General features: G+C 41.1%; 1 protein-coding gene across 1 annotated transcript in view; it reads right to left on the reverse strand.

The window, feature by feature from the left end:
* Nucleotides 1-13,664, reverse strand: part of LOC130492924 (spermatogenesis associated 6-like protein) — a 35,661-nt gene that overhangs the window by 10,909 nt on the left and 11,088 nt on the right. The window contains exons 6-8 of the mRNA XM_056866696.1: nucleotides 9,788-9,865; nucleotides 5,271-5,537; nucleotides 3,491-3,602 (exon numbers count right to left, since the gene is read on the reverse strand). Of these exons, the coding sequence (XP_056722674.1) occupies nucleotides 3,491-3,602; nucleotides 5,271-5,537; nucleotides 9,788-9,865 (457 nt within the window). The remainder of the gene's footprint in view (nucleotides 1-3,490; nucleotides 3,603-5,270; nucleotides 5,538-9,787; nucleotides 9,866-13,664) is intronic.

Raw genomic sequence — 13,664 nt, forward strand, 5'->3', positions numbered from 1 at the left:
TGGATTAATATTTCCTTTCCATGGATATGCATCTTTCTTGCTCAGTTAATTTTCAGCAATATTTTACATTCAGAACTCAGAAGCTTCCTTTTGAAACAGGAATTTCAGCAGCAGCTCTTTACAAAGTTATTTCTGCCTGTATCAAAAACCCAACATTCTGGTACCAGGAAGGGGTCCAGGAATAGAGCCACTTGGGGCTGGAAGGGAAGGCAAGAGCCATCTGGAGGTAGAGCCCAGCAGTTTATGAGGCTCCATGGATAAAGCCCAATTTTTTGAAGGGGCTAAATGACCCTCCTAAAACGGCTAGACTCCTCCTCTGGATGGCTCTTGGCTTCCCCTCCAGACCCACAGGACTCCTAAGGTGTACAGCGAAAAAAATGTCCCCGATAAAAAAGAACTAGCCATGCACACTTCTTTCCTGGCAATTACCCTCACAGCAAAAAACCCCACAAAAACCATTAAAGTAATTTTTATCTGGTCAGTTGACAACCCTTATACTATAAATAGCAGCAGTATTTGGGGCAATACAAAGATAACCAATGTTGCAAGTGCTTCAGTCAGGCTTTGCTCCTATATTTGTAGTGCTTTTGCCAAAGAATTGTGGTGTGTTCAGGATATTGGAGAGTGGATAATCACTTTGGTTTCTCTCCATTTTGGGAAACAACACTGTAGAAAAATACTCTGTAAACTAAGAGCCCAATCCTGAAGGGGGGAGTTGATCGAAGGCAGCCAGGAGCAGCAGAGCTGGTAGCCTATGAACTAAGAAGACACGAAGACATGACTGGTATAGTGATCAGAAAGTTCCTGAGTGTCTTTGGGCCAGTCATTCTCTCTCAGCCTACCTCACAGAGTTTGTGTAGATAAAAGGGATGGCGGAATAACCATATTTGCCATCTGGAACTCCTCAGCAGAAAGGTAAAATAAAAATGAATTTAATCAGTATTGAATTCCCTCATGATGCATGGCTTCATTAGCCTTGCAACTGGAAAAATAGCCATTCTGAGGTAAGAAAGCTTGGTCACCGTTTCTTTTAATTGTTAATACATAATGGGGGATTTGTACTCTATTGCTACAGTGGAGATGTGGAACACTTAGGCCATTAATGCTTGGTTATTAAGCGCGCAATCCCTGCGGGACCACTTCGGGGCTTCTTTTGAGTTATTCATAAATGGCCCTGGCCTCCAAAGAGCTAAATAAAGCAAATGAGGGGGGAAAGATGGAAAGAGTTCACCACATTGATGTGGTGAACACATCCATGTGTTTGCCACTTTTTATTGCTTTGTTCAAAGGGCTACCTGATCCTTCTTGCACCTGCCTCTCTAGAAGCTGTTCAAAATGTCAAATAAAATACTATAAACTCCCTCCCCCTGATGTTTTCAAAAAGGTGCAGACACTGGGAAGGGAATTTTTTCCCCCTGCTGTCCTTGACACTCATGAAAGTGATATACACATAGCATTCAGAATTACAGGCAGCAATTGCTGGAGGGAGGGAGAATACCTGCATTTTTTTTCCAAGGACAAAATATTGTTGTTGTTGCTGTAGAACTTTGAGAAAGATGTCTGAATATCCTCCAGAACTAAGTAACAAAATGCATGAATTTCACTAATAAACTATTATCTGGAGAGACTCTAATTTCCAGCAAAAGTATTTAGATCAGAACTTTGTAAGATTACAATGCCTATCCAACAAAGTGAAGAAACAGATTGACCAGGAACATAAGATACTCAGAAATAGCACACTACAAGACAGGCCCCAAAAAGAAAACAACAGAACAACACTGGATGTTAGCTGCAGCTTCCAGCTCAAACTTGGCAACACGATGGTCAATGACCAGTCAATAATCTACAGCTGATCCTGAGCAGTGATATTTTTTTCTCATAGGTAGGCTTTGCCCTTGTTCCTTATAGGCAGCCTCCTAAGTTTCTTACCAACAACAATATGCCACCTAATACAACAAGAAACAAACCCAGATGATAACACTGTCCTCATATCCACTTAGGTAACTGTGTCACAGGTAGAGTTATAAAAAGTTTTTTGGAAAAATTCAGATTCGGGTCTAATGGATTTGAAATTTTTCAGGAAACCCGGATATTCCCGAACCCCATATCAGGAATTCCAAATTCCTGAAAAAAAGAGATACATTAGATCCGAATCCAAATTTTACCAATAAGATGTTTTTCGGGGTGGGGGGTCAGTTCGGCTTTGGTGAATACACACCCCCTAATCACAGGTCCAAATATATATCATCCACAACACCAATAGTTCATTCACTTCTTCATTCTCCAGTGTGATATATGTCATTATCTGTCACCAGTGTACTTCTACTCTATGCATAGCACAAACACGCAAGTCTCTATACAAATTATAAATGGACAAAACTCTGATAAAGAAATTGAAATGGTTAGAAAGCCGTGAGAGCATTTCAGGCTTTCTGTTGCGGACTTAAAAGTCACTATCCTTCAACTACAAAAAACATCAAAGGGAAATTCCAGTGTGAAAGTGCTCAATCAGAATTAAATTTTAAAAATGTGATTGCACTTCCTGATGCTTGAACAAATACTGGGAATTCCACAGCCATTACAGGTGTTAATTGGCATAGCAAAATTATGGAGAGAGCATTATCTCAAAATACAGCTGTGGTGAATGACCAGTGAACTTTCCTTTATAAAGTATTAATAATTTCATACTCTGCACTTCTTGCATTTCATGACCTTTTGTCCCTGCTGTATGCAACTTTTTTATGCATTCCATGTGTGTATATGCGTATGTATATATACATGTCTGTCAACTAAAGTTCCATTTCATGTATCTGATGAATTGGGCTCTAGATCAAGAAAGCTCCTGCTAGAATAAAACACGGTTAATCTTTAAGGTGTCACAAGACTCCTGTTTGATTTTGCTGCAAGAGTCTAACGCAGCTACTCCTCTTCCTATTTGGATCTAACAAAGTGAGGTTTGACTCACAAATGCTTGTTGTTGTTGTTTTGTGCTGTCAAGTTACAGCTGACGTATGGCGACCCCATAGGGTTTTCAAGGTAAAAGACGTTTGGAGGTGGCCTGCCATTGCCTGTCTCCACGTCATGATCCTGGTATTCCTTGGAGGTTGCCCATCCAAATACTAACCAGGGCCAACCCTGCTTAACTTCTGATATCTGACAAGATCAGGCCAGCCTGGGGCTATCCAGGTCAGGGCACAAAAGCTTGCACCCTGGAAATTTTTGTTGGTTTTAAGGTGCTACTGAACTCAAATTTTGGTCCTCTGGATTTTGTTTCCAAGGCGTATTGTACACTTCGCTTTAATCTTGAATAGTACCGGTATCTTGTATTCTACATAGATCAAGGGAGCAGAAGACATAAACTTTTAAACCGAAGGATAACGGAATTAGATCTACAGATCATAAGAAGCAACAGGGTCCTGTGGTATCATCAATGATCTTATTATCAGTATCATTACATTTCAGTCAACATGTACATCAGATCATTATGTACCTCGTTTCAACTGAGATTTGTGAGAATTCCTTGTTGGATCCACATTTTGTCTTGCATTTCCATACGGTACCAGTGATGGAGTTTGTTCAGCAAATGATTTAGAAGGGTCTACCTAAAAGTTAAGAAATAATATCAAGGTAGAATCTCAAATGCAATAGAAATTACACTTGAATGAGAACCAGAGGCAGCATGGTGGGAGAAAAGACCCTGGAAAAGAGCCACTCCCCCAGCCCGGACCCACCCCCCAAATAAGGAGGGATCACCTTCCTGTCGCATCCTTCACGAGATCAGGTGAGGTTGTGCATGCCCATCCCATCCCTCACTGTGGTGAAGCTTGGCTGGGCAGCCATGTCCCATCTCTCACCGCAACGAGGCTGGGCTGGGCATTCCTTCCTTCATCATGGTGAGGGTGGATTGGGAGGGTGTGTGCCTTGCCACTGTGAGCCCTCCTTCCCTGTGCCTCTGGCTCACACTCACCCATCTCTTTGAGCTGGGGTGGCCCCAACGGGGAGCAGGCAGGCCATCAGCCCACCAGCACAAGTACATCATATTTGCTATTTGTGACTTGTATTTTTGAATTTCAAGTTTTCCTTGTTCTTTCTGCATTCCCTAATGTGTTTTCTTTGCCAGTTAAGAACAATTCATTAGATAAAAATGTCTCATTAACGAAAAGTATATTTTCAAATGTGTGTGTTAAATGCTGTCAAGTTGCTTCCAATTCATGGCGACCCTATGAATCAATGTCCTATCTTTGACAGCCTTGCTCAGATCTTGCAAATTGAGGGCTGTGGCACTAGAGTAAGCACTAGCAAACACCAAGATAATTTCAACACAATAGCCCAAATATATCGACAGTTCACATAAACCATAGTTGGTTTACTGTATCTTTCTTGTTCGGGTATTTCTTCCCCCCTGTTTTGTGCTGCCCCAATTGGGCCTATGCAGGTAGGAAATGAGAGATGGCACATTAAAAGGTTTGAAAAAAGAAGGTGAAAGGAAGTCACAGAAGTTGCCCTCACTTCAAGGTAAATATGGTAGTGTTAGATCATCTCAGGTGTCAATAAAGAACTGTGACTACACATTTCCAGTTTGTGTTGTCATTGTACCAAAGTGTAAATTTGGGAATTTCTCATGTTTTGATTACAAACTTGATAAAACAGTAACGTTTTAAGGCATATGTGTTTTCTTTTACTTCATGTGCACTGCAGAAACTTGAGTAGACAGCTGGGACAACTCTCTTCAGAAATTTAACATAATGCACATGCTAACAAAAAGACACATGTATGCTTAAAATATTAAAATATAGTTGTACATATGTAGTTGTACCCAGAACCTCTGAAAAGGATATAGTTTACATGATTGGGATAGCAACCCCCAGGAGCTTTGGGGGGTGGGGCTAGTTGTTGCACGGCATCATACATTGCTGCAATGTCACTTCTAGTAACATGCTGCTTTGATACTCTAGCAATCCCCCAAATGATTTGGGGGGTTGCTAGAGCATTGTGGTGATGCATGATGTCACTTCTGGTGATGTGACTGTAAGTGATGTTGCAGCACTGCAATGGCACTCTTCTACCCTATTTTGCTTCAGGCAGCAGAGGACCAGATGCCAGGGGCAGGAGCATTTCCTGCTATAGTGGAAGCCCCAGACTCCCTACATCGCACTGTTCCACCAAGATATTCTGGTCACCTTTTACTAGAAAAAAAAAGTTGAATACACATTTTATTTAACTGAACAATTCCTAAAAGTTACTGTCACTCTAGCATTCTCAGGACTTACATGTCTAACTACAAAAGGTGGCCTGGGATCTGTTTCTGCTTTGAACTTAACAGACCTGAAGCTCAAAGGAGAGAGTTGCTGCTCACTGTCTCTACCAAACTCATGGAAGTATTTTGCTGGGCTTGGAGATGGAGAACGGGATCCTAAGGATCTTGTAAATCTCTTACAGATGCTATTCCTCCTTGTTGCTCTACATCGTATTGGTGAGATGCTCCTTTGCCGAGGTGATGCAGAGATAGCTCTTTGTAACTTGATTTTACTTCTGTCCTGAAAAATACAGTAATATTGACACTTGCTGTTTGGAGACTTAGCTATGGAAGGCAATCCAGGTAGCTGAGCAAATACACTGCACCATAGCTCCACAACTCACACTTGAAAGAATGGGAAATGTTTGTTTCATTTCAAAGGCTTTTATCGTACCTTATCATCAAAATGTCCAAAGTGGCTAACAAAACAATACAGTAAAAAATACAATAAATTCCCATTATAAAGATAAACTTTCATTATAAATATCTCATAATGTCTTCAATGAAGTGCACCCCCGTCTCAATAGAATGAAATCAACTATACAGACTGCATATCCTGCAATTCTCCCTGCTAATCAAGTGAATAGAGTGGTGACTAGCACTGGTTAAAGCTTGTTCAGAGGTCAACAAGCAAAGCATGATAATCATGTCTATTTCCCAAAATGCATCTTTCTTAAAAAACAAACAAAAAACCCTACAGATATGACCAGAGGATCAAAATTCTGAGACCTTCACATACAATTGAGAACATATTTTTTTATACAGGCAACCTTTACTTTCAATTGGGAAAACATTTATTTATATAAAAGACAGATTGTGTCCCAGAAGGAAATAAATAGAAAATTATTTATCTCTTTATCACATTTTGATAATCCCTCATTCATGGCACTGTCCTCTAAGAGGCTATTCTCTAAAACATATTTCATCAAGCTCATTTTCCGTGGAAGTTGAAAGCAAGGAATCTCCATTAAAGACACTCAGCAAATTGTAAGACTGAGTCCCAAGAGAAAGGTATGGATGTTCGAATGTCCATTTAATACCCTTTTTGTCCTAACATGGACATCTGCACTCCTCTAGAATAGGAGCCGGGCCTCCAAGTGACTATCAGCAGAAGTTTATCTGTATAATCCTGAGAAGGATGAAATGTAACAAATTACTCATCTTGGCCAGTTAGAATCATATGGTTGGAAGGGACCACCAGGGTCATCTAGTCCAACCCCCTGCACAATACAAGAAATTCACAACTAACTCCCACACACACACCCAGTGACCCCCTACTCCATGCCCAGAAGATGGCCAAGATGCCCTCCCTCGCATGATCTGCCTAAGGTTATAGAATCAGCATTGCTGACAGATGGCCCTCCATCTAGCCTCTGCTTAAAAACCTCCAGGGAAGGAGAGCTTACCACCTCCCGAGGAAGCCTGTTCAACTGAGGAACTGCTCAGAAAAATTTTTTCCTAATGTCTAGACGGAAACTCTTGATTTAATTTCAACCGTTGGTTCTGGTCCGACCTTCTGGGGCAACAGAAAACAACTCAGCACCATCCTCTATATGACAGCCCTTCAAGTACTTGAAGATGGTTATCATATCCCCTCTCAGTCTTCTCCTCTTCAGGCTAAACATACCCAGCTCCTTTAACCTTTCCTCATAGGACTTGGTCTCCAGACCCTTCACCATCTTTGTTGCCCTCCTCTGGACATGTTCCAGCTTGTCTACGTCCTTCTTAAATTGCAGTGCCCAAAACTGAACACAATACTCCAGGTGAGGTCTAACCAGAGCAGAGTAAAGTGATACCATCACTTCGCATGATCTGGACACTATACTTCAGTTGATGCAGCCCAAGATCGCATTTGCCTTTTTAGCTATCGCACCACACTGCTGACTCATGTTTAGTGTTTGGTCTACTAAGACCCCAAGATCTTTTTTTCACATGCTACTGCTAAGACAAGTCTCCCCATCCTATAATTATGCATTTGATTTTTCCTGCCTAAATGCAGAACTTTACATTTATCTTTGTTGAAGTGCATTTTATTAGTTTTAGCCCAATTGTCCAGCCTGTCAAGATCATCCTGTTTCTGTCTCCTACCATATTTGATACCCCTCCCAATTTAGTATCATTTGCAAATTTAATAAGCATCTCCTCTATTCCTTCATCCAAATCATTTATAAAGGTGTTGAACAACACAGGGCCCAGGACAGATCCCTAAGGCACTCCACTAGTCCCTTCTCTCCAACTGGATGAGGAACCATTAACAAGCACTCTTTGGGTGCAATCTGTCAAACAATTACAGATCCACCTAACAGTAACAGGATCTAAACCACATTTTCCCAGTTTGTCAACAAGAATATTATGGGGAACCTTATCAAAAGCCTTACTGAAATCTTGATAAACTATACCTACTGTATTCCTCTGATCCAGCAAGGTAGTAACTTTCAGATCCATCCTTTCTAAATGCTCAAGGACTAACTGTTTATTTGTTTGAAAACTTTTCCCGGTATAGACGTCAAGCTGATGAGTTGGTAGTTACCTGGATCTTCCTTTTCCCCCTTCTTGAAGATGGGGACAACACTTGCCCACCTCCTGTTCTCCAAGAATTCTCAAAAATAATGGACAGAGGCTCAGAAATTACATTTGCAAGTTCTTTGAGTACCCTTGCATGCAATTCATCTGGCCCTGAGGACTTTATTTCATTTAAAGAAACTAGATGTTTGTGCACTACTCCAATGCCAGTATTGGCTGCAAATTCCTTCCCTCATCATGTGTTCTGTTTATGCCATGTTGAGCACTGTTTCCCTTGAAAGAAAAGACTGAGGAAAAGTAGGAATTTAGCAGTTTGCCCTCTCATCTCCTGTTACAATTTCACTTTCCGGTCCCCACAATGGGCTTATCTTGTTCTTATTCTTACTCTGTACATAGGAAAATAACCCTTTTTTGTTGTGTTTAGCATCTCTTGCTAGCCTAAGCTCATACTGAGTTTTTGCTTTCCTAACACTTTCCCTACAAGCACTAGTTCTTTGTTGATATCCCTCTTTGGTTATAAGGCCCTCCTTCCACTGCCTAAATGAGTTTTTTTTAATTTCTCAAATCTTTAAAAAGCTGTTTATGGAGCCACCCTGGCCTCTTTAGGCTCCTCCCATTTTTCCTTCTCATAGGAATGATTGCGCCTTCAGTATTTCATTTTTAAGAAACTCCCACCCTTCTTGAACTCCCTTCTCCTTAAGTATTTCTGACCATGGGATTCTACCCAGCATAAGTTTAAGCTTGTTAAAATTTGTTTTCCTAAAGTCCAACCTATATGTCTGAGTACATACAATTTTTCCTTTCCCCAAGATCGTAAATTCCAAGATTACATGGTCAGTTCTTTTAGTTTAAAAATATATTTACAAACTGTCCAATTCCTAATACAGGTACAATTTTGGGATAATGCCTTACAATAAACAAATGCTACTAATCATAGTTAGGCCATGTTTAATTCATATTCAAACTTAATTGATTTACTCATAGAAAGAAAGGCTTAATTAATCAGTTGACAGTCCTAATCATTTTTGGCTCAATCTAGAAAAAGAAATTTGTATTCATAAGTCGTCCTCACCACAATTGTGGATGCCCATCTGCATCATGATGCTCATCCAAGCCCTTGCAGGTCGGATGCAACTTTGTTAAAGTTTTATAATAAAAAATAAAGCTGTGATACAAGGAAAAGTGACCTAGGGTATGTGCAGCCTCCCTCACAGCAAACAGCACAGCTCTAGGGCCTTTTCAGGTGAGGAAGATGGTGTGGGGGAACACAGAAGCCCCTCCTCCCTGTGTAATGGTCCTGATCCTAATCAGATCCCTTTGTGCTTGGGAACTGAGTTTCCAGCAACTGCTACCTGACTGTAAAGAGTATGAGAGTCAGGTCAGAGGAACCCAGACTTGACTTGTAGAGAAATGTCACATCAAGTTGGTCCTTACAAATAAAAAGACAAAGGTGAATCCACCTTTTCATATGAAAAGGCACACACGTCTGGGCAGCAAGTTACTATGCATGATATATGTATCAACAGCTGGGATGGAACCTTTGACATCTGCACAGATGTGTAAAATGTGGCTGCTGGATCCTGGGGCCTGAGTGATGGACAAATTACTTCATATCATTTCAGATAAATCTGAGAAAATGATGTAACAACTGTATAGGAAAACTGCTGAACCAATGGCATGTAATTTAGAACTCTCATCAGAACAGGACACAAGTCCAGGAAGGCAAAAATCTCTTTTCCCATGAGCTCTTCTTCTAAAGGCATTAAGCATATGACCGCTTTTCAAATATGGAGTCTATGTGGAGTAGTTAATAAGCTGAGCAATATTTAACAAATGTGCCAGGATACAATATTAGTATGAATGTTGTGTCATACTAAATGCTCTGGCTTAATGAGGTATAGTGAGATTTAGATTTGATTAAGCATAATTTTCCTCCATATCTGTATCAATTAACTAAAAAATACTTACACGGTACCATCTTCTGGACTGAAGTGGAAGTTCGGTAATTGTTGTCCTGGTGGAAAACTCTAATTTTGGTGCAATACCCTTAAAGATTTGAAGTAGAAATGAGTAGAAACAAAATGCAGTGAGTAGCCAAACACAAACGCAGCAGAGCACATGACAGGACTTCAAACCAGTGGTTTTTCACATTTTCATCAGGTTTTAGTTTGAAGGAACACCAGTAAATGGCCATTATCTGCAGAACCTCAGGGGGAAACCACATTGCATATTATGATGGAGATTAATATATACTAATCTTATTACACTGCAATTCTAAACAGATGTATATCCCTCTGTCCATTGAAGTCAATGGGTTTAGAAAGATGTAACTCGGCTTAGGATGGCGCTTGTAGATACCGCCCATTGAAAGCTAGTCATGCAATGGCTACACCAAAGTAACCATTGAAGCTATCATATCATTGCAACATCATAGGAAATGTGTACCTAACGAATAAACATTTCAGCCATGCTAATCTCAGAAACTCATAAACTATTTTAATTTTCAGCAAACCTCAGAATGCTTAACTAGTGGTACAATACTATACAGAGTTACTCCAATCTAAGCCATCGACTGGCCAAGTAAAATGCATAGGATTGTACCGATAATGTACTCAGATAATCTACTACAGATAATTTGTCCTTGACCTACCTAACACATCCAATACAATACTACTATAGTGGTTCAAGTATGTGATTTACTTTAAAATATTCCAGTAAAATAAAAGAAAATTGAATTGCACATATCTACCACATCCTGTGGCCACCAACGCCATATTAAAACCATTCCTACAATTCTGGCAGTAACAAAAAGTTATCCCCAAGAATTTTGGAGATGTTTCAGTAGTGTAATGCCTGGAATCATTATATACTATGGGAAATGTATTGGAAATGTATGCTTTTATGCTCCAGTTCGCATACTTGCACTTATAAAGATGCTAAGTCCAAAATATAAGATTTAGCATCTGGCACAATACCATGTGAAGAGCACATATATGTAATAGACATGCAGCCCCAGGTATAAGGGGTAAAGTATTGATCCTTGAAACAGATGCCCTAATGTATAATCATTTAAGTTAGCATAAGTCTGGCAGACACCATTATGAGATGCCAGAACAAAAGACTGCATCACGTGCCTGGCACAGCCGTGCACCTGTAGAGAAAAGCAATGTCTTAGGAATGTGGTCACAAGACCTGGTGCTTGCCTAGAAACAGCTTCGGCCAATGTGTACATGCTATGCTAATTAAAATGAATTAGACAGCCAATGTGCAGTGAATTGACGTAATTGTAACATCCCTAATCCAAAATTATAAAAGTTGTTGTAATCCTTTGTTCTGTGTGAAGACTGTCCTGCGCATTTGGGCAGTTTTATCCGGTATGTATATTAGGCCTAATAAACAACTGCTTTTAACTATCAACCTCTTCCTGTTTTATGGTCATTGGGACTTAATACCATAACTCAGGCTCTTCAGTAGTAGAAAGGGAGAAAAAGCAAGCTAGCATCCTTTCAAAGGGATGAGACATAGGCCAACTAACCCCATGGGCCTTTCCATTTTTTAAGCTGCAAAGGGAAGGAAGCAGGTGCAGAACTTACCTTGTTGGGTCTGTATTGCAGCAGCTGGCTCTTCTCACAGCAGAGCCCTCCTGCACCACAATAGCTGAAGGAGAATAGCAGCCAGGCTTGGGTCATTGCAAAAAGAATCACAGGTGGCTGCAGAAGGCTTTGTAGGGCTCCAGAAATCTTTGGGAAGCTCTAGAACCTCCTGAAGGCTCCAAAAGCCTCACAAAGTCTTCCGGAGCCACCTGCAATTCCCACAGCATTGGCCCACTCCTCACTGGAATGCAGGAAGGCCTAGCCAGTCTCCACCAGCTGTTAGGGTCCAGGTGGACGCTGCCAGGAGAAGGGCCAGCAGCTGCAATGCGGACCCAGCAAGTAGGTAAGTCCTATAGCTGTCTCCTTTCCTTTTTAATTTTAAAAACAGAAAGGCCAGTGAGAAGGGCAGTGGGGAAAGCACTTCAAAAAATCTCTATTTTCATTTCAGGGAAGGTTTTTTTTTTAGGAGGGCATCCTTTTCAGGAGCTGAAATTCCAGAACTTGAAACCTGTGCCAGAAACAATTCTTAAAACAAACCCCTAACCCCTGAAATGGGCAAAAAAACATCCTATGGAAAAACTCAAACTGAAATTAAAACAGTAATTTTTGCATAACCCTTTTAGCAAGTACTTGGGAAGATTCAATGATAAGAACAGTATCTGCCTCTGCTAACTGAGAAAGCATGAGAGAGGAAAACAAGCAGCCAATGGTTAGTAGATCTCTAGTGTATCTCTTTCCTAGAAAAGTATGTGAATTCTTTGGCACATGCCTCTAGCTTGAAAAGTGCTTCAAACTTGTGTTAAAAATTAATTTCTTTGCAGCTCAATATAATAGTTTAGCATTTACTGCTAAAGTTCAGATCAGCCATGATGTGAGCAAATAACTATTTAGGAAAAAGATGAAACTGTTCCCTCACTAAATCACAACCTTTGGCATTATGCAGCAGTCACCATTGCCATTCCTGGATGGGAAAGCAAGATGTGAATAGGTATAGAGGAGATCTCTCACCTATAGTTGTGAGATTGCCCTGGTTGGGCTTGCAACTACATTAGCACAAGCCACTCTGTCTGCTATCGCAGCAGTGAGTAAAGTAGCATCCTACATTTGGCAAGTGGAACAAGTCAGTCAGTTGGACACCTCAACTCACACAGAAATCTTAAGCCTGGCAATTGCCAGCTGCTGAGCATGTATGACTCCCATTGATGCAACTGCACAGGTTAAAACCCAGGCCCAAGTCCAAGCACCAGTCATTACCTTTAAAGCCCTAAATGGCCAGGCCTACCTACATTATTTATTTGTGTGTTTGTTTGTTTAAAACGTTTATTAGCTGCCTTTCTACCTTGCAGAACTCAAGGCAGCCTACAAATTTAGGACTAATCTCCTCCCATATAAGCATCCCCTTACTTCAACATTCCCAGTTAGAATGTCACAGGCATTCTAAGTGAGTCTTTTCCACCTGTGAATCTCATATTATAGAACAGTTTTTCCATGAAGCTAAAACATTACCCCTTTTCAGATGCTCAGTTTTGGCACTACAACCATGCCTAACAGGAGAACACATGACTCAAGATCCTTTCAGTATGAGTGAAGGAATTCTGTGAGGAAGGGGCAACACATGTACTTTCCATGCACATATAGTTTTAGTTCATGCAAATGGAACCTCAGATTTTTGAGGGAAGAAGTGGTTTTTAAATGCCAACTTTCACCACATAAGGAAGAATCAAACCGGCTTACAATCACCTTCCCTTCCCCTCCCCACAACAGTCACCCTGCAAGGTAGGTAGGGCTGAGAGAGTGTGCCTAGCCCAAGGTCACCCAGCTGGTTTCATGTGTAGGAGCGGGGAAACAAATCCAGTTCACCAGATTAGCCTCCGCCGCTCGTGAGGAGGAGTGGGGAATCAAACCCGGTTCTCCAGATCAGAGTCCACCGCTCCAACCACCGCTCTTAACCACTACACCATGCTGGCTCTCCTGTGTGAGCATATTCACACATACGGAAGCTGTCAAGGCATGGAAAATATGCTTGGCCATTGACACAAAATTACAACTGTCATATTGGTACCTTTGAGCATGGTTGGAGCGGTCACACATGGTTCTGGTATACTCCTCAGAGAGCATTACACTCTCAGGGAAGCAATCTCGTGGTGGTCCCTGGTCCCAGAGTTATCTGGCTGTCCTTGACCAGAGCCAGGGCTTTTTCGGCTCTGTCCCTGGCCTGGTGGAACTCTCTCTCTAGTGAAACCCGTGTCCTA

The sequence above is a fragment of the Euleptes europaea genome, unplaced genomic scaffold (genome assembly GCF_029931775.1).
Source record: "Euleptes europaea isolate rEulEur1 unplaced genomic scaffold, rEulEur1.hap1 H_2, whole genome shotgun sequence".
Taxonomy (NCBI): domain Eukaryota; kingdom Metazoa; phylum Chordata; class Lepidosauria; order Squamata; family Sphaerodactylidae; genus Euleptes; species Euleptes europaea.